The 24251-nt window shown below is 38.7% G+C and overlaps 1 protein-coding gene across 1 annotated transcript; it reads right to left on the bottom strand.

The window, feature by feature from the left end:
* Positions 1-8117: 8117 nt before the first annotated feature.
* On the bottom strand, positions 8118-24031 carry FBXO30 (F-box protein 30). The gene is made up of 3 exons (XM_081094312.1): positions 23862-24031; positions 13456-15515; positions 8118-8486 (listed from the first exon to the last, which is right to left on the bottom strand). Exons 2-3 carry the CDS (start codon positions 15490-15492, stop codon positions 8283-8285), a joined length of 2241 nt encoding a protein of 746 aa, XP_080950438.1. The 5' UTR covers positions 15493-15515; positions 23862-24031; the 3' UTR covers positions 8118-8282.
* Between the last annotated feature and the right edge of the window lie 220 nt (positions 24032-24251).

Genomic DNA, 24251 nt, shown 5'->3' with positions numbered 1-24251 from the left:
GATGAAGAAAATACGGTTCAAATAAACTGTTTGGAAAAGAGTCCTAGCTATTGTAGAAATACCACAAAATGAAGTAAATAAGAAATCACTAAAGTGCCCTAACCGGTTTGGCTCAGTGGATAGAGCATCAGCATGCGGACTCATGGGTCCCAGGTTCGATTCCGGTTGGGGGCATGTGCCTTGGTTGCGGGCACATACCCAGTGGGGAGTGTGCAGGAGGCAGCTGACCGATGTTTCTCTCTGATCGGTGTTTCTGGCTCTCTATCTCTCTCCCGTCCTCTCTGTAAAAAAAAAAAAAAAAAAAAAAAAAAAATCAATAAAATATATTTTAAAAAAAGAAGAAATCACTAAAGTGAAAAATCACAATAAACTTGTTTGAGTATGAATTATCACAATTATTTTCCTTCCTCCCACTCCCTCTGACGTTGGGCCCTGTTGCAGTAAGTAAAGCTATTGGAATGCAAGTCTCCTCTTATCCACTTTATGGTTATTCTGACAGTTTACAGTGCCTATCAGCCTCATTCTGTTAAGCTCATTTAATTATACTTATTGTTGTTCAAGTTGGAGCATATGCACACCTTGATTGGCATATATACCCCCAGTGACATGAGAGGCACAATTATTTGCAAAGAAATGTAACATTTTTCACATTGATTCTAATCAACAACTTTCCAAAGTCAACCCCTTAAAACAAACACAGTGGAAACGAATTTGCTTAAAATGCAGGTGTCCCCCACTTTTTGAAGATCCATGTTACCTTACTTCACTTTTATGGATGACTCCATCAGTACTGTGTCTGCTAACAAAAGAAATCTGAAGCTTTTTGCTTTTATGAAAAATGTGAAAAGCAATCATAGCATTCAGCATTTGTTGTGCAGCATCTGTTATAGAGGCAGTAGCAGCCCCAGCAGAGAGTGGCCACCCAGCTCCTTTCCGGGGAACACACTCAGCCTCTCAGCATCAAGCCCCACCGCTCTGACCCGAGTCTGTGAGCATCTGTGCTTCATCTCCGTTTATTTGTACATTCATTAACAAGATGTGTCCTAAGGTATCAGAAAGGCCTAAGAGAGTTTGTAAGGGTGTTATGCTTAGTATAAAACTGGGCATAATTGTTTCCATTATTGTGAACAAAACGAAAACACTGTGCGTGCATTGAGCTTGCCTGCGTTCACCATTCATACTACTTATCCACAGAGAAAGAGCATCATGAAAGCTGCCGAAGTTACTATCAGTTCTGCCGGTAGCAAAGTGGTCTCTTAGTAGGCATCCAGTAATGGGTAAAATGTAGTCTGTTGCTTAAGTGCCTTGATGGATGTTCAAAGTGTGGTATTCCATTAGGTTATACTTAAGGAGAGATTGGTTAACCTTTTTAATAAGTGAAACTACACTGTACAAATATTATTTCTACTTTTATAGGCTGTGTTTATTACATCATACTTATTTTAGGTTTTATAGGTTATGTGGTATGATATAGGTTACTTTTTGGGTCTGGGAATGCTGAAAATGTTTTTCATATAAATTAATGGTAATTACTTTTTCTCTCTCCATCATTTCAGCTTGTGAAAGTATGCTGAACTGTTGGATGGTGGTGGTGGTGGTGGTGGTGGTGGTAGGGGGAAGGAGGGTACTGTAATTTCCTCTTTCCCAAAGTCATGAAAGTACAGTTAATTGTTAATGAAAGCATTCCTCAAGTAATAGACTATTTGTGGTCATGTGTATTTTACTGAGAGCTATGGGAAGAACCATGTAAGGTGAATCTCTGTCTAAACCATCTCCTTCTCTGGAAATTGCCCATTTGTCCATGTATCTAATGTAATTACCAGATACATAGGAGGAAGAGGAGAGGCAGGAGGGAGAAAGGGGAAAGGGAAGTAGTCATTAATTCTTGTGTAACCTTAGGCACGTCACAGCCTTCCAGAACCAAACCTACACAGTGCAGGGCATGGATGCTCAATAAGTACCCACTGAATGAACACCCTGACAAACTCAGCTTCAATTTCCCCAAATATAAAATGCGAAACTAAATGGCAATTAAAGTGCCTACCAACCCCAAGATTCACATGTTTTTCCCACAAGACAATACAAAAGAATACAAAATATATACAGTAATTCAATTTATTAACTTAGTCTTATCTAACACATCATTGTATTTGTTCTTTAAAAGGAAAACAAAGTATAAAACTATAAAAATAATCCTGAAAATTATTTATAAATTTTTTCAAAGCATGATATTAAATACGGACCTTTAAATTGACATGTGCCACAAGGAATCATAAAAAAATGTAAAAGGTGAAAAATGAACGTTGACATTGAAGCCAATTACTGTCACAGTTGTACATTTCAGTGGCATTTAGAAAATTCACAATGTTGTGCAATCCACATTATCTGGTTCTAGCATATTTTCATCACCACAAGGAAACCAGTAACCATTAACAGTCACTTCCCCAGCTCCTAGCAACCATTAATCTGATTTGTCTCCATGGACTTGCCCATTCTGGATATGTATTTCATATAAATGGAATCATACAATATGTGGCCTTTTGTCTCTAGCTTTTCACTTAATACTTTTTTCAAGAAAAACCATATCCATTCACATTTAAGAAGAAAACACTTATTAATGTAAATTATCAAAAAGAGATATAATCACCTCTGAGGTAAGTAAAGGAGTCAGTGCAATTACCTTTCAGAATGCAATTCAAGTGTTCAGGATTGACTGGTGCTTAAACACTGATCAAATGAACAATACAGTTTTAACATTTTAAATGCAACATAAAAATCTTTAGAATTCATGTCCATCAAATTATTAATCATTCAAAGCAATTCATGTCATAGTTTTCATCACAAAACTATTGGAATGTAGGGAATCAATACCATTCTCCACTTTACTTCAAATCTCTAATACAGGTAACAATTTTTAAAAGTTATTGATATGAAGCCATCCATTTGACGTAATTAAATATTCACTGGATAGTTCTACTCTTGACCGGATGCAGTACCCATGATGGCTTCCATTTCTATGGTTTGGTTTCTTTTAATCAAATAATACGGTTAAACCTGAATACTTCAATTTTTCCATACTACAAATTTTTGAGCTGAGATACTTTAAAAGAAGTTGAAGTTACTTAATAAAATGTAAACATATGGACAAAAATTACTAATCACAGGCTGATTAGCAAAACTAGGTTTTTTGATCACTTGGTAAGAAAATTCAAGTTATGGGATAAAAAGCAATAATATAAATTTATGGGGGCGGGGGGATTTCAATGAAAAAAGCATCTAGAGAATAGCAAAGGGCAGGGTCTCCTTTTTTCAACTTCAATCTTTTGAGCAATAACAAATTATTGCTACTGTTCTTATATTAGACCACTGAATAATAATAATAATAATGTAACAGTTAATGTTACTCTTTGACTGGTATAGAAATCTAACTAGTCAGCCCTTCTGCCAAGGAATGAACCAACACATATAAACCTATTTAACTGTTTAAGGATATTGTCTTGAGAAAATTCTAAATTTATATTAGAAAAAGGTAAAAAATTAAACCTGATTTATCTGCTTTTACTGGGAAAAAATAATTTGACCTGATGATTTTGCCAATCTAAAATAATTCAACAGAAATGTTGTTTTATTACTTTCAAACACATACACCATTACCACCACTAGAACTAGCTATGCATTGAAGAACCATCTCCTATTTGCATGCAAACAGACTAATAATGACTTGGGGGTGCTTGAGATTTTATTGGTGTTAGTGAAAAAAGAAACATATTTCCCTTGTTTTTCAGTTTGCTTTAGAAATGCTTTTCTTCATAGTAAAGAATACTCACTTCAGTCCAGCAAGTCAAAAATATTTTAAAAATATATAATAGATTCATATCAATGAGTTTCTACTGTATTTCTATAAAGCATTTTAAAACTCATCCTTTTAACCTATTTCTTTGTAGTTCATTAAATTAATGAAAAGTCACTTCCCACATAATACATTGGAACATCAAACATTCTGAATAAAAAATGTCAGTTTTGAAACATTCTAAGATTTAGAAAAAAGCACCTCAAGATGTATCTACTTGGCCAATTTATGGAGATTATATATGCAAATAAGTATACATATAAACAATGAATTTATAGAATGTTACTACTCACAGGTGCAATAAAATACTTGAAACAATTTTAGCAAAAGACACTAGTTTTTGCAAAGGATTTTCAGAGCAACATACCTTACTTAGTTTCTACTTTTCTTTTTGGTATTACCCAAAACTCTTTCTGAACACTTATTAGGAATCAAACATTCTAGGCAATGATATTTTCCAAAGTAATTTCCTTATATCTAAATGTCCTTTCTCTTTCTGTATTTGTAAAGTAGAAAAATGAACCATGCCGGGGCACATTTCTCTCAAAATACCTCCACACTCATCAATACCTAAACTTGGAGAGCCGCAGTTTTCTACCCATGTATTGGAAACTTAAAGAACATCTTTTTGAACTTACTTTGATCCTTTAAATCAAAGTAATTCCACGGAAGCTGACTTTAGAAAGAAACCATTCTTCTTTCCTTATTTAGAAAGTTTACTCCTTTAGAGTTGGCCTCTATTTCTACATATGTTTTTGTTTGAAATCAGATTTAGATCAAATCCTAAGGAAACGCATATTGAATTATTTTAACACAATGGACAAGTCACTGATGAGTTGATTTTGATTAAAGGCATAACTAATATTCTCTTCCTAGGCCTCATGAGCATGTTAAGTAACATTACTTAGAACAATATTTAGCTGATCAGCCAAACACATATCCAAGAAAGTCTTTCCATCAAAAGCTTAGTCCAGCCTTTTGAAAGAATGGGGGCCAATTGCTTTCCTTCTGCTGCAGTTCTAAACACCCACCTCTGCAGGACCCAGTCATATCACCTTCTAATGTGGTGTCATGCATGAAACACACACATTTTTTATGTTTGCATAACTACTCCTTAGACATTTTTAAAAATTAATAAACCCCCATTCTTAAGTTGAGATGCAAAATTTAAATGTGTTTTGCTCCTAAATGCCAAACAATACATTCAAACCACCAGAGGTAAAAATCTGTTATCAATATAGTAATAAAACTACCCTGTCTTCAAAGAATATGAAAGTTTTATTGACCCCATTATCTTCAATGTTACTATGATCCCAATACCCAATGTTAAGGGATAGCAAACAGCAACAATATTGATGGGGTATGTATGCAACACATGGTCAAAGACCAAAAAAGATTTTATGCTATTGATAAACCAACAATTCAACCTTTAAAATCCTTCATTGATAGGGTTGAAAGGATTCCTACAAATATTTTTGTAGGATTTAATCCAGTATTTATCTACTTCTACACTCTTTACTTATCCTAGAAATCTAATACATTCACATCACTCTGTAACCACTAAACAAGAGAAAAATTGATAACTAGGCTAAATGTAAGTGCTAATGAACTGTAAGTTGCATTACAATTTACCTTGAACAGAACACTAGTAATAGTAAATTTAAAATATTATAGTAAATACTTTTTAAAAATATGTCCAAAAACCATGGTACCCAATGTATTTTCTCACATGGTTATAATATTAACACAACTATATCATTTAACTTAACCATTAACTCATAATTTTGGATTACACATGTATGTACATACACACATTTACCCACTCCAGTAACACATCAAGAGAACAGCTGGCATGTTCCAGTCTTTCCTCTAAGTTCTCATACTTTACTGTGAATCATAATCACGTGAAGGTCTTTTGTTAAAACAGATTGCTGGCTCCAATCCCAGAGTTTATGGGGGAGGGAGGGAGGGAGGGAGGAGAGGGAGATGGGAGGAGGGAGGGAAGGAACTAAAATAACAGGCAGTTCTGAGGAAGGAGACAGCAGATAAAAGTGAATTCAGATTATTTCCCTCCATCCTACACTTGCCACTTTATCTTGATGGTTAGCAAAGACTAACAAAGACTTCTCAAATGACAATTCACTTGGATGTCATACAAATCTTTTCATGCTTACAAGGCTAGATAAATTGTGCCCATTACAAGTTTTAGAAAAATAATAATCCCAGAAACTTTTCAGCCTTTCAATACCCCACAGGTGGGACTACTTTCAAGAAGACACTGAGGGGGCACAGAAAGCTGATAAACTTTCCATATTAAAAAAGAAATTTAATGCTCACCAGTAAAACATGGGTGAGTAATAATCAACAAGCAGTTCCTGTAACATGCAGAAACATACTCTACAGAAACAGTATGACTGTGTTTGGAATTTGTTAAACAAGTATTAAGTTTTATTTAAATAAAAGTTTTCCTTTTTAAGTTACTGAGCCACATAGGGAAAATATTAATTTTATTAGAATTTGAACAAATGTTGCACAAAGAACACATTTTAACAAAACAGTATGGTGGCATAACAAACAAAAAAGAAAACAGCCAATGATGTGTAAAAGAACTAAACGGTGGAAAAGTGTTAAATATCTCATGATCCAGTATGGAAACAAGAAGTCTAGACTTAAAACCCAAGGATTTTAAAAAGCACAACCATAAAACAAAAACTTAATGTTTGTGCTATCCTAACCAGACACATCCTTCAACAAAACTTTAAAAGGCAGAGTTATATTATTTGATATCTTATTTCTGACGTTTTCACAGAAATAGAGACTGGTTATGTCCTTCAATCTCAGTTGAAAAAGAAAGTATAAGCACTGAGAAATAAGTATTCCACTAATTAAAATGACAGGTGAGGTGAAACAATTGATTAGACTTTAGTGCTATATCTTTCAACAACAATAAGGTCTTGATTCAACCAAAACAAGTTTTAAACAGTTTAGAATTCTTTTCTAATGCCCAAGGAATGCCTCTGCCCAGCCTGATTGCCATATATGGGAATCAAGAACGTAGTAACAATAGAGCACTCTCAGGAACAAGTGTAGGAAGAAAAGATACAATAGAGTTTTGATATTTTATAACAAGGTAACTTGTCACCATTTCAGACTACCAAATGCCAGAAGTTACTTAAAACAAATTATTTAAATACATGTCCCCATCTTTGCAATTTGTTTCTAAATACTGATACATTCATTTTTTAAACTGACCACATCAGGTTAATAATAGTATTAATAAATTGGAAAGCTATAATAAAATAGTTCAAGAATAGGTCTTTGAATATTTTTCTGTTGTACCTTGATCTTTACACAAAGATGCAGTTCTTACTTTTTTGATAGAGAAGGCTATAGGAGATTAAACTGGAACTGTTTTAAGGAGATTGTCAACCACAACAGGTTTCTGCATTTCAAGATTGTCATCTTACAAAGATACCAAATTTCACATTTTTAAATGTCTTAATGCAACAGAGTTGTGATTTTATTTAAACATCAAAAAGCAAAAATTTTAAATACTTATAAAAAAAGGGAAGCCCTTTGCATTCTGAATGCTTGAAATTTATTTACACAATATGCCCAATTCAAACTTAAAATGAGGTATATTTTCTTCTCTACTAATATCAACTACCTAGCAAATAATACCATGAACAGCTTCAAATTAAAATAAATTTGCAGGCTTTTTATTTGTTTTGCTTTAACCTGTCATATAATATGTTGCCAGTCTTTGGATGTGGCATCTAACCAAAAGAAAGTTGTGTATGAACCACTCTATGAAGGAGAGCTGTAAATGCATACAGTGAATACATCTTTGTGAATTATTTTTAAAATGTAATAAATGGCATTACCAAATAGTCATAATTTTAAATATTATATAAGTATATATTAGAGACCATCTACATGTCAACTGTATCAAGGGAGCACTAGAATATAAAATCTTTAGGAGGATCTTATGTCAATGTTTAAGCAACTGAATTTTTCACCTGAAAAACCTATGTGCAAAAATGTGAATCAAAATTTTGCTTTTGAATGTACGGGTTGCAACCCACAAAAACATGAGGAAATATGTTTGGTCAGGATCTTATTAGTTTAAGAAGCAAAAAATTTAAGAACCAAAATTTGCACACCATTAAAAATACTAATTCTGAAAATTATGTAGCAAAAAATTAGTTCACCCTGTCCAGCAAGTTCCAAAAGTTTCACACATTTCAAACATTAAGGCAACTTTTTTCCAACTAAACAGTACTTTATAAAAATATATGTCACTTCAAAACATTATATACACAGTGACAATAAATTTAGCTAGTTGTAATCTTTAATACATTAATAAAGTGTCGCATATTACAAAGAAATTATACTAGGTGCTTGCATGTATGTGCAAGTGGAGTTACAGTTTTTAAAGTACAGGTTTTAAAACTGAGCGCAGTGAACGTCCTTCTTTCGTGAGTTCTCGTGTCACGCACATGCATGGCAATGGGATGGCTTCCTCCCGTTTCTCTACAATATTGTAACTGCACTTCTTCAAGTGGTCAGCCATGCTTAGGATGTCAGCAAATTTCCATTCATTAACAGAACAAAATGCAGTACTGAATCGCCACACCTAAAAGAAAATTCTGCTTCAGATTTAAACAAGTCAACTGACAAGTATTGAAACACACTTCTTGCTCTAATTGTATGCATTACTATTAGAGAAATATGCAGTAAAACGTTTCAAGTAGGAACAAAATTGAAAAGTAGTAAATCCATTTGGATACAAATCTGTTAATCAAATATTTATAAGACAAATTGCTTCTATGACATTATGACTTCATTAAATAAGAGGATAACCAAAAAGAAAATAAAAGACAAAAACCAATATTAAAAATCACATCTGCCCTGGCTGATTTGGCTCAGTGGATAGAGTGTTGGCCTGTGGCCTGAAGGGTTACGGGTTGATTCTGGTAAAGGGCATATACCTTGGTTGCAGACTCAATCCCTGGGCCCAGGTTGGGGTGCATATAGAAGGCAACCAATCAATGTGTCTCTCTCATATCAATGTTTCTCTCCCTGTCTCTCCCCCTCCCTTCCATTCTCTCTAAAACCAATGGAAAAATATCCTCAGGTGAGGATTAACTTAAAATCTATATATCACATCCAACATGGCTTATTAAGCAAATTTTAAAAAATCATAACCTCATGAATTCAGAACTACACTATTCATTAATTCTATCTAGTTGGCTATCTAGAGCTATCCATAGTCTGGAGAAATAGACAACACACTTTTTTATCCAGGTTTTTTACCCATCCCCATTATGCTTATATGAAGCACACTGAAAAATACTACAGAATACTGTGTCAAGGTACCTTATCTTTTCACTCTTTTTAAGTATGAAAGGTACTTGGTAATGTTAAATACAGGTACTGCAATTTATTCAAAATGTTTCTGAAAATTTATATAGAAAGAATTTCTGTAAAATGAATCTTATTTTGCTCTATATCATTGTAAAATGTTCACCTGCTACCCGTCTGATGGTAGTAAAAAAAAAGGGGGGGGGCTACTTCCTTCCTCTTTTGGCCACTCAGCAGCTCCAAGCCCTGAAGTACTGTCATCATATTAGTCTAGCAATGAGTGTTGTGGCCCCCTTGCATCTTCTCAAGTAAAAAAAAACAACTACCTGAACATGGGTAATAAACATATATGGAGCAGGACAGACCTGGGTACAAGCATGAATGGGACTAGACAAGGCCCAAACAGTCTAGCTAAGCTCATCAGTAAGCAATGTCTAGTTAGAGAACACAGAATAAATGGTAAAACAGCAGACACTCTAAGAAAGTAGCAATAGATTTGAGGGAAGCCCTCAGAACTCAGTAGAGCTCAGGAAAGAATGATAATGACTTCTGGAGTGGCCAGATGCCTTCAAAATTCTGTGTAAACAGAATTACTTTTTTAGTTGACAACAGAAGTTACCAATGTTCAGCACACAAGGTACTTATACTTGCTATACTCCTGAGGGATGTATCATTTACCCTAGATGGAGTTATTTACCTGGAGTCAGTGGTTTAGACCAGCAGTCGCCAATCGGTGGTCCGCAGACCACTCACTGGTGGTCCACGAGGTCCGGAAAGTTGGTGACTGCTGGTTTAGACTCTAGAGCAGGGGTGGGGAACGTCCAGCTCACAGGCCGTATAAGGCCCACGAAATCATTTGGTCTGATCCTGTCAAGGCATTAGGGGTAAGTTAATTAAATGTTTGGCCAAATATAGCAGGCTAATTTTTAAGTTCATAATTTTGTGTGGCCTGCGAATGATGTTATAAATGTTCAAATGATCCTTGGCAGAAAAAAGGTTCCCCACCCCTGCTCTAGAGAGTAACTATCAATAGGCATTCTAGATTACAATTACCCATACTCATGAAACTATGGGAAGAATTAGGAGTTTTTGTTAAGCTTCAACAGAACGCTAAAGTTAGCCTCCTTATTTCCACATAGCTGGAGTCTGGTGAAACAAACTCAGGAAAAAATGGATGGCTCCCACCTCCTGATGACAAAGTTTCTTAGTAGTGGGCCAATTTTTCAATCAAGTATTTCTCAAGTACTTGGTGCCAGCTATATGGCTGGTGCAATGCTAGGTAGTAGAATATGTTGGTTCCTAGAGAGCCTCACTTCTCAAGGAACTTACAGTCTAATGAAAGAAACAGACAATTTATTAGTGAATTTCAAAACAGCATGGTGAGTGCTTTAGTAGGGATACATATAAAGGAGGGGTATTTAATGGGACACCACAAGGACACAGAGCAGAACATTCCTGAGTGGGGTTCTAAAAGGCTTAATTTGAGGAAGCTAAGATCTGAAGAGTAAGCAGGATATAGCATGGATATGAAGATCACAAGCTTCAGAGATAGGTTCCCTAGGTCTGAATCCATAGATTAGCTGGACAAATTACTGAACCTCTCTAAACCTCAATTTCTTCTTCCATAAAATAGGGACAGTAGATTAAATAAACTAACAAAAGTAAAATGCTTATTAGCCCACTGTCCAGCATATCCAAGTGCTCAAAGGCCTTAGGCAAGAAAGAAAACATCAGGCAACTGCAAGTAAATCAACATGACTGAAATGGAGAGTAATAAGAGGAAGCTGAAGAGGTAAGTAAGTACAAGATTATAAAAAATTTTAAATGTTTCATCAAGGAGTCTCTATCCCAGGGCAATGGATAAACAATTAAAAAGTTTTTAAGCACTGCAGCTTAAGAACTGTATTTAAGACGACAATGTTTTGCCCTAACCAGTTTGGCTCAATGGATAGAGCGTCAGCCTGCAGACTGAAGGGTCCCAGGTTCGATTCCAGTCAAGGGCATGTACCTGGGTTGCAGGCACATCCCCAGTGGGGAGTGTGCAGGAGGCAGCTGATCGATGTTTCTCTCTCATCGATGTTTCTAACTCTCTATCCCTATCCCTTCCTCTCTGTAAAAAATCAATTAAATAAATAAACAAACAAACAAATAAATAAAGACGATGTTTGTCCCTCTAGTTCAGGGGTGGGCAAACTTTTTGACTCGAGGGCCACAATGGATTCTTAAACTGGACCGGAGGGCCGGAAAAAAAGCATGGATGGAGTGTTTGTGTGAACTAATATAAATTCAAAGTAAACATCATTACATAAAAGGGTACGGTCTTTTTTTTTTTTTTAGTTTTATTCATTTCAAACGGGCCGGATCCCGCGGGCCATAGTTTGCCCAGGGCTGCTCTAGTTCTTCTGCAAAGAATATGCTAAAGAGAGACACAAATGGAATCAGAACCCCAGTTAGGAGGAGGCTATTGCAGCACTCCAGGAGAGAACTAAAGGTGTGACTGAACTAGGGAAATGGTCATGGAAACAGTAAAACAAACCTGGTAAGTCTGGGAAGGAAGATGCTGTAGCAATATGTGATTACTGGGATATGGAAATAAAGAGGGAAAATGGGAGTCAACTTTAACTTTCAAATTCCTACTCTAGGCAATTTGATAGAAGATAATGCCACTTTATGAGATTAAGAGAAAAAGAGAAGTGGATTAAGTTGGACATGCTGAGTTTGATGAAGCTGTGAAATAATCAAGTGGAGATGTCCAGTAAACGGCTGTATATAATGGTCTGGTGGAGTTGAAATAAGACAATTGCCAGGACATAGATGTGTGAGTAGTAAATAATGGCAATTTAAACTCCAAGAGTAGGTAGATTTTCTGCAGGAATAGAACTATAGAAAATATTTCACCTCATTTGTCAAAACCAGTGGGCAAGGAAAAAAAGAAGCCAGGAGGCCATATCAGAGTTCCATGCCAAATGGGAGAAAGAAAACAAATCATCTGGAAAATGAAAATGAAAAAAAATAAATACACACACACACACACACACACACACACACACACACACACACACACATATATATGTAGCAAGTATTAAAAGTATAAAGTTTCTGCCTTAGGAGAACACAGAAGTAGAAGTAGAATTCAGAAAACTGGAGCAATGAGTGAAAGTAAAAGAAAACCTAAAGATTGTAAAAACAAAGTAGCCAAACCCCAATGTGAAATTTATCAAATTTTTCTCCACTTTATAAAATGCAAGGTTCCATAAAAAGAAGTTCTGAAATGAAAACACCTACAAAGATATCTATAATACCTGCTAGTTTCTATTGGATTGTGCCTCCAAAAGAAGCTGGTGTGCTCCAGTGGTTGAGCGTCAACCTATGAACCAGGAGGTCATGGTTCAATTCCCAGTCAGGGCACATGACCAGGTTGCGGGCTTGATCTCCAGTCGGGGGCTGCAGGAGGCAGCTGATCAATGATTCTCTCCCATCATTGATGTTTCTCTCTCTCGCTCCCTCTCCCTTCCTCTCTTAAATCAATAAAAACGTATTTAAAAAAAAAAAAAAGCTGGGCAAAAATAGGTGTCACAGGAGAAAAATGGTGGAGCCAGGATTTATTCCTGGGTCTACCTAAATCCCAGCTCAAGCTTCCAATATGCAGCACTCCCTTTTACTGTACTAAACCCAGAGTCCCACCACAAACATCAAATTCTACTGCCCCTACTCTTATCTCACCTTAATACATAACCACATCCATCCATTTATGTCCACCTGCCCTCAAATACTGAATTGATCACTTAACTAGTAACTTTTTTCTCATCTCTCCCTATTTAAGTTCTACCTGAAACAAGCAAATCCTAAGAAAGAAACTGCTAAGAATGGAAAGAAAATGCCAATTGTAAGCAGTAAAAAACCTTCTTCTTGCTTCCCCCATTGTCCTATGGTGAAAATGTTTCAGATGGAGTCCAAATTAGAAGGTGGTTAACATGGCCACAAGTGGAGTTGTTACAGAAGAACTAAATGTATACAAACTGCTTGATTAAAGAAACAGAAGTGGCCTCTGCCACATAAGATTAGAATCTAGTTCTCGGACGTCTGCAGTAAATATTGATTATGACAATTCTAGCTATCTAACTGTCACATTGACTTAAGGTTTAAGAATGATCTATATCAAACATTTTTTATTAATTCAGCAATGTTAAGTGCCTATTATATGTCAAATAAGGAGATAATACAATTAAAATTAAACTGACCTTTTCTTTTATCTGCCATGATGAATTTCCTTCTGGATACTTCCTTTTTCCCCACTGCAGTATGACCATTCCACGAGACTGAAGCAGGCTGCCACACACATCCCTCATTAACTTGGATACACATGAAAGCTGGCATAGGCTGAAGCCATCGAGAAAGCCTGCAATATGCTGCAGAACCTCAAAAGGAAGACCACTTAGATGGTCATTATGTAATCCCAACACACAGTTTCTAGCAGGCTCTTCCAATACTGTAGATACACATGGCTGAACTCCAAATGACCTCAAATGTCGATCATGTATAATCTTTGCTCCTTGTGTTGATGGACAAAATCTACGCTGAGAATAGGTACAGCCATAATATGCTAAAGGACACCTCTGTTCCATCCAGCCATTGAGTCCAGCATGAATGTCACCATGCACATTCTTAAAATGTGAAGAAAATTCTCTTCTTCTAAATAGCTGTCCACAAACAAATGTAAACATTGAACGCTGCTTGGGTTGGTACCTAGCGACACATTCCAATACTAAATCCAGCCCAAGTGTCTGAAAAGGACTTGGATTTGAAAGCTGTGGGTTGGCATGATCACAAGCTGAAGCTGAAGCTATTTCCCCAACCATTGTATTTGTAGCTAATATTGCAGATGGGAGTGAAAAAGTCTGAGTTCCAAAGTCAATGTGATAAATATCAACCATGCGACTATCAGATATACCCCTTCCACCTGGAGAATCTCCTAGACAAAACAGTAATGCTGCTGTGATTAGATCTATTCCTTGGAGACCCATTGGATCTTCTGCAACTTCCAAATCTGATGTATCTACTGCTTTATCTTCCTTCGGTTTAGACCAACATGAACTGGAAAGAAATTTGAATGAAGGTTGACTGAAAGATAAGACATCCACATTCCTCAGGTCTCCTAAGTCCACTTTTCTCCAACACAATTCTCCTTCATCCCCGTCATCTGGCATGAGGATATGCTGAATTGTGCCGTTAGGCAAAGCATTAGGTGGTATTACTTCCCTAAGTTGTGCTGCTACTGAAAGTGAACTGGAAGGTTCTGAAGTGCCATCTGATGCTACACATTCTCCATTTGTTAAGTTACTTTCTCCAGAATCACCATGTAAATTCTGATTCTGGTCTATGACCTGTGTACATATATTTTCCAAAGGAAGGCCATTACAAAGAGCAGAAGTGTCATAAGAACTGGTATCCAAGTCACATAACAAATCACTTGAACCATTTTGTTCAGGTTGGGCATTCTGATTTGTATCATTATGGTCAATTCCACCTACTGCTCCTATCTCATCCTCATAGACATGGTCTTGGTCTTTCAAGTTCCTATTCTGTAAGCTTTCCCTGGCATTTTGCTCTTCGTTCATTTCATTTGAGGAAGCAGGAAGATTCGTACTTAACATGCCAATGTCTCTTGTGGCGGTGTTCAGGATATCTAACGCAGCAGCCAAACTTCTGGTTGTTTCTACAGTAGCTTGATAAAGTGCACCATAAGATTCTTCATCAACAGACACCAAACCATTAGCATGTGGTATCTCTGGAACAGTTGATTTAACTGATATTTGTTCTCTAGGCTGTGATACTTTATCAGTTGCTTTTGACATCATGGTGGCTACTTTGAGAGATTCTAAGAGCATCCTTTGGTCTTGAAGGGCCAAGGCCATATCTAATTGTGCCACTTCATCAACATCTCTGCTTAGATTTTCATATGACTTCCGATCTGCATAACTAACTGGCCATCGGTTCCATTCCATTGTACAGCACACCACACTTGCGGGGCATGTTTCTAGATGTTCAGCAACTTTATTTCGAGCCATTGTAAATGGACATCCAAAGCCACTATTTAAGCAAGGCACTCGTTCAAATGGACATAGAAGTCGATGCTCATCAGCTTTGCAAGAATGGAAGACTGCGCCACAAACCAATGGACAACCAATCAAGTCACAGGAAATCCCAGGCTCTGGTCTAGTCATACACCGTCTACTGACACAATTCACACAGTGCGAATGCTGCAGCTCCTCCTCCATAATGGCCAGTCTAGCTCTGGTTGCTAAGATGAAAGAAAAAAATAACTTAGACAAAATAATGGCCAATTTTAAAAATTATTTAATAATGTAAATCAAAGCATAAATCTGGCTTTTATTTTCACCACCACTCATTAAACCTGTGCTACGCAGAGGCTCAGTGCTAAATCCAAAGGGCAGTTTTTTCTAGACCCCATCTTCCTTGGCCATTATATCATTACTTAGAGGCCTGGTGCACGAAATTCGTGCACTGGGAGTGAGGGAGTGGGGTAGGGGGTCTCTCAGCCTGGCCTGTGCCTTCTTGCAGTCCAAGACCCTTCACTCCTTACCACCCGCCTGCTAGCTGCTCCTTACTGCTCGGCTTGCTGCCCCTTAGTACTGCCTCGGAGGCAGGAGAGGCTCCCGCCACGGCCACGGCCACTGCATTCGCCAGCTGTGAGCCCAGATTCTGGCTGAACAGCACTCCCCCTGTGGTAGCGCACTGACCACCAGGGGGCAGCTGCTGCGTTAAGCGTCTGGTGGTCGGTGCGCATCATAGCCACCAGTCATTCTGGTCGTTCTGCCATAACAGTCACTTAGGCTTTTATTATATAGATGTTGACTAATTTCTCCTTTTAAGCTATTTTTTGTTAGTTTTCATGATGTCACATTTCCCTGGTTTCCCCCCTACCTCTTAAAAACTCTTCTTATAAAACACTCCTATTCTTCAGGAACCTATGTAATTTCTTGCTCATTCTTCTATACATTCTCCCCCTGGGTGTTTACAATTTCTCAAAAGCATCAATTGCCACCAATATTCTGAAAACTCATCTATATCTCCTGCCCAGATCCCTCTTCCAAACTTCAAATCTCTATAGCTAATTACTTATTATACATCTTTACATGTATGTGGCATAGGCAATTCAACTCAACATTTCCCAAGTTGAATTATACAGTTGTAAATAATAATTTTCGGGATGAGATGCTGAATATTAGCCTATTTTCTTCACTTTAGTGCATAAGCTAGCTCTCTAACATATTTTCACATAAACTCTATTTTGGTTCCAGATGTCTAATGTAAACTACTCCCCAAATTGCTATTTCTTTTTCTCCAGTTCAGGTTTGATTTTCTTCAAACTAAAATAACAAAAATCTACCAATAATTGGTAGAGCTTTTCTTGAGCAAGTAAAAGAATTATGAATTGATATTATGGTGCTTAATGATGCCAGCAGTGGGAGGGAGGCACACATTTAACAACAAAACTGTATTTTCTAAACTGTTTAAAAATTAAAAATTATGAGCTAAATATACCACTGAATATTAACTCTATAAATTTTATAGGTAGTGACAGACCTATAACTTAAAAACAGACATGCTAAAAGAGACCTACTAGAAGAAATGAGAGACTAATTGTGAAAAACATTTGTAAATTAAGCAGAAATTCAAAAAGAAACTTTATTAAGAATTAAGGCCAAAAAAAAAAAAAAAATAAGGCAAACTTTGCTGAGGGATTAGATTGTGAAAACAGCTGTAGCTTTCTTTTTTGCAACCAGACAAAGTTCATCTCACATGCTGAAGTAAGCTTGACTTACTGAGAGAAAACTAAAAATACAAGCTGTTCCAAAAGTGACCACTGCTCTCAGAACTTGTAGGAACACTTTATGTTATGTACAAATCACATGACCACACCCGACAGAACACATCTCAAAAAAGTCACTTAATTCAAAGTGTTTAAAATAGCAACTGTTACAAACAACTGAGTTAAATGAAAAAGAGCAACTCTGAAAGGCAAATGTAGAAGGCTCTCAAGCTTTAAAATAAATAGCATCTTGCATACTATTCTACTCTGAAAAAAAAAAAGTTACAAAATGAAAATAAAAACACCCACAGCAATGAGTCCAAAATATTTATTATTCATTGAAGTGGACTTACAGAGAAGACAAAAAAAAAGGAACACTAATTACATACCTATTTTATCCTTCTTTACATATGTCTTGTCAATTAATGTCACAATCCTTATAACAACCCAAAGGAAACTGAGATTCAGAAAGTCTGACTTGCCCAAGGTCATCTAGGATTTAAATCTATATCTGATCCGTGTACGTGGACAATAACAGATATGGTTACTTATAAAAGGTTTAAGAAGCCCCAGCTGGTTTGGCTCAGTGGATAGAGCACCCACCTGCTGACTGAAGAGATCCCGGTTCGATTCCAGTCCAGGGCACATGCCTGGGCTGTGGGCTCGATCCCCAGTAGGGGGCATGCAGGAGGCAGCCGATCAATGATTCTTATCATTGATGTTTCTCTCTCTCTCTCTCTCTCTCTCTCTCTCTCTCTCTCTCTCTCTTTCTCTCTCTCTCCCCCCCCTCTCCCTCTCTCCCTCTCCCTTCCTCTCTGAAATAAATAAAAATATATTTTTTAAAAAGTTTAAGAAAATAAGGCAGCACTTCAGTAACTGGAAATACAATTTTAACATGTTATTTGAGGAATGGAGATTATACAACTTTGCGTGTAGTTTATTCCAACACAATCACGCCTGTGGTCAAGAACTGGGTGAGCCCTGGCCAGTATGGTTCAGTTGGTTGGAGTGTCCTCCCGTACACTGCAAGGTTGTAGGTTTGATCCCCAACTGAATAAGACAGAGATGGTCCTGCCTCCTTTTCCGTCCTTTCTAATTATAATAGCACATACCTTGCTTTGAATATAGGAGTTTTAAATTATTTAATGAGTAACTTACATTCATAATGCTCTATATAAGCATATAGAACAATATAAATTTAACAATTCTCAAAATAGTTATATAAAGAAGGAATCAAGTTTAATTCCATTTTACTATTAAATATATTAAGACATAAGAAAATGCAATAGACAATACCCAAATAATGTTCTGGGTATATAAACCTCAGCTTCAGAACTTAAAACTTTCAGATCCAAGCTCTTTCTAATCAAGATCACTATTATCAAATAAATATGCCTCACATTCCTCATAAATCCTGTGAAACGGCTTTAAAAACATCCATCCCTGATTTATCAGTTGAACAGTGACACAGCAGGCCCAAGAGAACAAGCTGCTAAAATTGAGGCTTCAAGTTCAAGAGGAGCATAATTTAAAACTCCTCAATATTAAGTTTTGAAAGAACACCCTAAAAAAATAATTTTTTAAAATATATTTTTGAGATGCATATTATAATCTACACTAGAGGCCCGGTGCACGAAAAAAGTTGTGTACTGGGGGCGGGGGCGGGGGCTGGGGGGGGGGGTGTCCCTCAGCCTGGCCTGCACCCTCTCGGAGTCCAAGACCCCTCGGGGGATGTCCACCTGCCGGCTTAGGTCCATTCCCCAGGGGATTGGGCCTAAGCTGGTAGTCAGACATCCCTCTGGCAGCCTGGGAGCCCTCGGAAATCCTTAGCGCTGCGGAGGAGGCAGGAGAGGCTCCCGGCTCCACCGCTGCACTCGTAGCTGTCGGTCCGGCTTGTGGCTGAGTGGAGCACTCCCTGTGGGAGTGCACTGACCACCAGGGGGCAGCTCCTGCGTTGAGTGTCTTCCCCCTGGTTGTCAGTGCGCATCATAGCAACCAGCCGTTCTGCTGTTAGGGTCAATTTGCATATTAGCCTTTTATTATATAGGATTTTACACAGAGGAAATCAAAGCTTAAATAAAACACTTAAAGTCTCTTATTTTATATATATTTTTTGTTGTTGATTTCAGAGAGGAAGGGAGAGGGAGAGATAGAAACATCAATGATGAGAGAGAATCATTGGTTGGCTGCCTCCTGCACACTCCCACCTTCCCCCCCACCCTCCAGGGGATCAAGCCTGCAACCTGGATATGACCCCTGAATGGGGACCTCCTGATTCATAGGCTGATACTCAACTACTGAACCACCCTGACCAGGCTTAAAAAAGAATCTTAACATTTCCAAATAACTGGAAAAGTTTCATTAGGCCAGAAAATATATGTAAATGATTAAATGCCTTACAGTAATTTCAATTTTCTCTAACAGAAATTCTTGGCCAACTCATACTCTGTGGCTGACAAGCAATCCATAAAATAGTTTTAAGACATGGCATTTTCCCATATGATGAAGTTAGGCCTTGTCATTCAAAGCTATTTCTAGACTTAAAGATATGGCTCTCAAAACAAATTGTTTATTTTTCAGAACTCATTCAAATATGTAAGGTGATTTTTAAAAAAGCAATATAACATTGCAAATTAGCAAAATTTTAAAATATGCTAAGTCAAGTCACCTAAATTACTCACACAGCTTGTTGCCTCAGGCTATTCCTAATGCCTGCTTCTGACTCGAAGACACACACACACACACACACCTCTCCCTTAACTGCTGCCTCAAATCTGTATGTCTCAGCTTAAATGTTACTTTTCCACATAGACAAGGTATGAATCCCATATTACATTACATGCTCATCCCACATTGTATTTTTCCTTGGTAACACTAGTCACAACTCTAAGTAAATCATTATCCTGTTTAATATCTATCTCCACAAGAAAACTCTAAGCTCCATGAAGGCAGCAGGCCCATCTCTGCCTCATTCAACTCGTGTTCCCTGTGTTCAATACTGTGCCTCACTTACCTAAAAACAACAACAACAAAGAATTACAATACAAGAAATAACCAAATGGATTCCAAAACATAATGAGATTCTTGATTTCATGGAAAACTACATACTTCCTTTGTAGATCTAGTATACTCATTGTACCAGCGCTAGAATGTCATTAGTTATCACTTTTATTGAGCACCTAGGTCATATGTCCCAGGCATTATACTGTATATGAAGTAAATTATACAACCAAAAAGCAAACCAAAGGGAAAAGTAAATCAAAAAAGTTAATTCCAATCTTCCACTGTTTTAAAATCTTAAAAATAATAGTAATAAAAGGCACAGAAGGAAACATTTACCTGTATACTGTTCCACTATTTTAATTCCCTAACCCAGTGGTCGGCAAACTGCGGCTCCCGAGCCACATGTGGCTCTTTGGCCCCTTGAGTGTGGCTCTTCCACAAAATACCACGTGTGGGCATGCATGTACAGTGCGATTGAAACTTCGTGGTCCATGCCCAGAAGTTGGTATTTTGTGGAAGAGCCACACTCAAGGGGCCAAAGAGCCGCAGTTTGCCGACCACTGCCCTAACCAGTGGTCGGCAAACTCATTAGTCAACAGAGCCAAATATCAACAGTACAACGACTGAAATTTCTTTTGAGAGCCAAATTTTTTTAAGTTAAACTATATAGGTAGATACATTGTTATTAACTTAATTAGGGTACTCCTAAGGCTTAGGAAGAGCCACACTCAAGGGGCCAAAGAGCCGCATGTGGCTCGCAAGCCACAGTTTGCCAACCCCGGCCCTAACCAAATCCTGCAGTCTGGTTACTGGTTACTGAATATAAGACATCAGGTGGAAAAAGAAAAGCAGAGGTGGAGGTGTCTGCACACGTGAAGATGCTGAGTTGATTTAGGGTGAGGAAAAGAAGCTCAAAAAAGGAAGTGGTATCAGTTGCTTAATATTACAATTAATATGGGAGTAAATGGAAAAGAACTCTACTTAAACAGTAGAGTTGCTTGCAATCAGTTATGAGCTCCTCCAGAGTAAGTCTGACCCTTCTTGTACAAAGTACTATTGCACAGTAATAAAAACACTTGCTGACTTATTTGTAATCAGGAGCACTCAGTTTTAAAGACTACAATCAATCAATAACCTCAGTGGAACAGCTATTTCACTGGTTTAAGTAGACAAGATTGAAAATACGTTATCATTAAACTCATGACTCAAAGCACAAGCTCTCCTGATGAGTCCAAAATGGCTAAATGGGTTACACTGTATACATCCTTTTATTAAATTTTGTTTCTGACTTCTTTTTATTTATAAAAAGATGATCTAATTGTATGGAATTTTTTTCAAGCTTTAGCTTTCCAATTATGATATAATCAAAACATACATCTTTCATTTCTAAATATGGTCATGAGTAGCTTATTCCAAAGTGAAAGTTCTAATTACTTGCCATGTTCTTCACTAAATAAGAAAATGAAATTATTAAAGACTTACATCAGAAATTAAAATATTAATAAATATTTAATATTGAGACAAGAACCTATTTGAGTTGACACTCAGATAAAAATAATCCACCCAAGTGGTAGAACTCAGCTAATGACAATGGGCAGCATGGCAGAGGGGAATGGGCTTACAAGGAATTTCAGCTTTGTGACCTTGAGGCCATTACTACTGTGAAAACACCCTAGAACTCTACAAAGGTTGGGCACTATTATGTATGTGTCCAGAAAACGGAGGTACTTCACTTTACACACCATTTATATACACAAAGCTTTATGTATAAATAAAGGTTATTAAAAACAATCCTATGAGGAACTATCTAATGCTAACATTACCCACTCTTTAAAAAAAAAAAAAAAAAAAGACACACCCTTTTTGTAAAAGATTTTCACAGAATGAGTTTTAATTCATGCATGCTTTTCTGTGTTAAGCTACCTACAAGGTAAAAACCTCGACTCCAAGGCCAATCTCACCTGCTTTATCAAACTGAATTTGAAATTGAATAATGTTTTATATAGCCTCTTGACTGAAGACTTTTAACTTCAAAGAATTCTATGAATACGAATGTACTAACTCCCTTTAATGAAACAGGCAATCACAGAAACTCAGTTAAAAAATTACATCAAAACCATACAAATTAGCATAGGACTTATCCCATTAAAAGTCACATTTTGCCGAAACCGGTTTGGCTCAGTGGATGGAGTGTCGGCCTGCGGACTGAAAGGTCCCAGGTTCGATTCCAGTCGGGGGCATGTACCTGGGTTGCGGGCACATCCCCAGTAGGAGATGTGCAGGAGGCAGCTGATCGATATTTCTCTTTCATCGATGTTTCTAACTATCTCTCTCCCTTCCTCTCTGTAAAAAATCAATAAAATATATTTTTAAAAAAAGTCACATTTTAGTAACATATCAAATAGTAAACACACATCACCGATGCCTATTTTAGTGACCTTAACGTACCTTGGAACATGGAGAAATATTGTATTGAAATTAAATACCCAGTACACTTGGAATGCATGAAAGTTTGGCTATAGTGGAAACTTCAGTTCTCTATAAACACTCACAAAACTCCACCCACTAACATTTCCAGAATCACACAAAAAAGCTATGTCACCGCAGTCAAGTACCAAGATAAAAATAAATTGGCAACTTAAAAAAAGTTAGGCAAAACACCACGTTATCCCCAAACTAATAAGAAGCAGTGACTAAGCATAAAGAACAGTGATTCAGCGAAAACCGCATACAGAAAAATCGAACCCTGAGAAAAATCCTAAACGTACATTTTATCCTACCTAATCTTTTCCTTTGGCCGCGTCAACAGCTGCGTCTGCTTTGGAAAACCTTGACAAGTAGGAGCGAACGCCAAACCTGTGAATATAATTTGCTAGGTCTCTGAAAGACATAACACAGGACTGAAAGGTGGCAAACAAAAACTTAAGTTCAGAAAGTTTGGGGGTTTTGTACTTAAAGACTTTTAAGTTCATCTCCCATGGTATCAGAATGCCCATAAATAACTTCATCTTGGATCCGAGCCCATCCAGTAATTCTGGAATAAAAGGTCAGTTCCTTCCCAAGCATCGCTTATCTGAGACTTATGAAATGGCTCAGAAAGAAAAAACGAGGGAGGCAGAGGGGAGCGGAGCAGGAGAACCGCGGTAAACAACACATGGCTCTGCCAGTCTCCATTCTCCCCGATCCACACCCTGAGAACACGCCCGGAGGAGAGCGCTCCGGACCCAACCTGCGGCTGCACGGGCCGGGCCGCGGACAACTTGGAAAGGGTCGTACCCGTCAGCCCCAGACACTCTGTCAGTTTCCCTTTCATAAGGACTCGGCGCTTCTCACTTCCATGAATGGAAAAGTTACCAACTTCACTCATCCCGCGGAGACAGTGGAAGATGCCTCCCAGCCTCACGGTAACCCGTTTGTTGCCCCAAAGAACTCGGGTTTCTAAACGGCCAAAGGAAAGGGACCTGGGTTTTCGCGGTTCCTGGGGTTTCCCAAGTTTCCTTCACACCCTTTCCAACCCATCAACGCGCACGGCAGGGTGACTCGAGGGTCGGTCCTCGGGGTCGGGGTCGCCATTTGCAGCCCGTCTCCGCGGCCGGCCGGGCAGCAGGACCCGCGCGGACCCCACGCGCGGACGCCCACTCGGCACCGGTACAGCGCCGGGACCGACGGGGCAGGGCCGGCGGGGCCGCGTTCACTCCGCCCCAGGCCGGGCCGCCTCCGACCTGGCCGCGGCCTCCCACGGACGGCCGCCGCCTCCATCCCCCGGCGCAGCCCGCGCCGCTCGTCTCCCTTGGGCCTCCTGACACTCACCGGCCGGCGCGGCCGCTCCGTGGCCCGGGCGCTGGCTGCCGAGGCCGCCGTGCCGGCTGCTCCTCGCTGTCCCGAACCCGCTCCGCGCCCCACAGCCCCGGGCCGTCCGCCTCCTCCAGCCCCTCTCGCCCCGGCCCGGCCACCACCTTCTCTCTTCTCTTCTTCTCCTTCTCCTCCACTCCTCCTCCTCCTCCTCCTCCTCCTCCAGTGACCCGGCCTCTCCCGCCCCGGCGCCCCGCCCCCTCGCGGCGCCCCGCCCACCGGCCCGGCAGGGTCTGGAAGGCGGCGGCCCAGGCAGCGGCGAGCCTGGCGCAGACGCGCGCGCTGAGGCGGGGACGCGCACGCTGAGCCCCGCGGGGACGCGCACGCCTCCGACGGACACCCCCAGCG

This window comes from Myotis nattereri (assembly GCF_964212035.1).
Source record: "Myotis nattereri genome assembly, chromosome: 6".
In the NCBI taxonomy this organism is placed as follows: Eukaryota; Metazoa; Chordata; class Mammalia; order Chiroptera; family Vespertilionidae; genus Myotis; species Myotis nattereri.
Note: the sequence above shows the minus strand (reverse complement) of the source record. Positions and strands in the feature narration are given on the sequence as shown.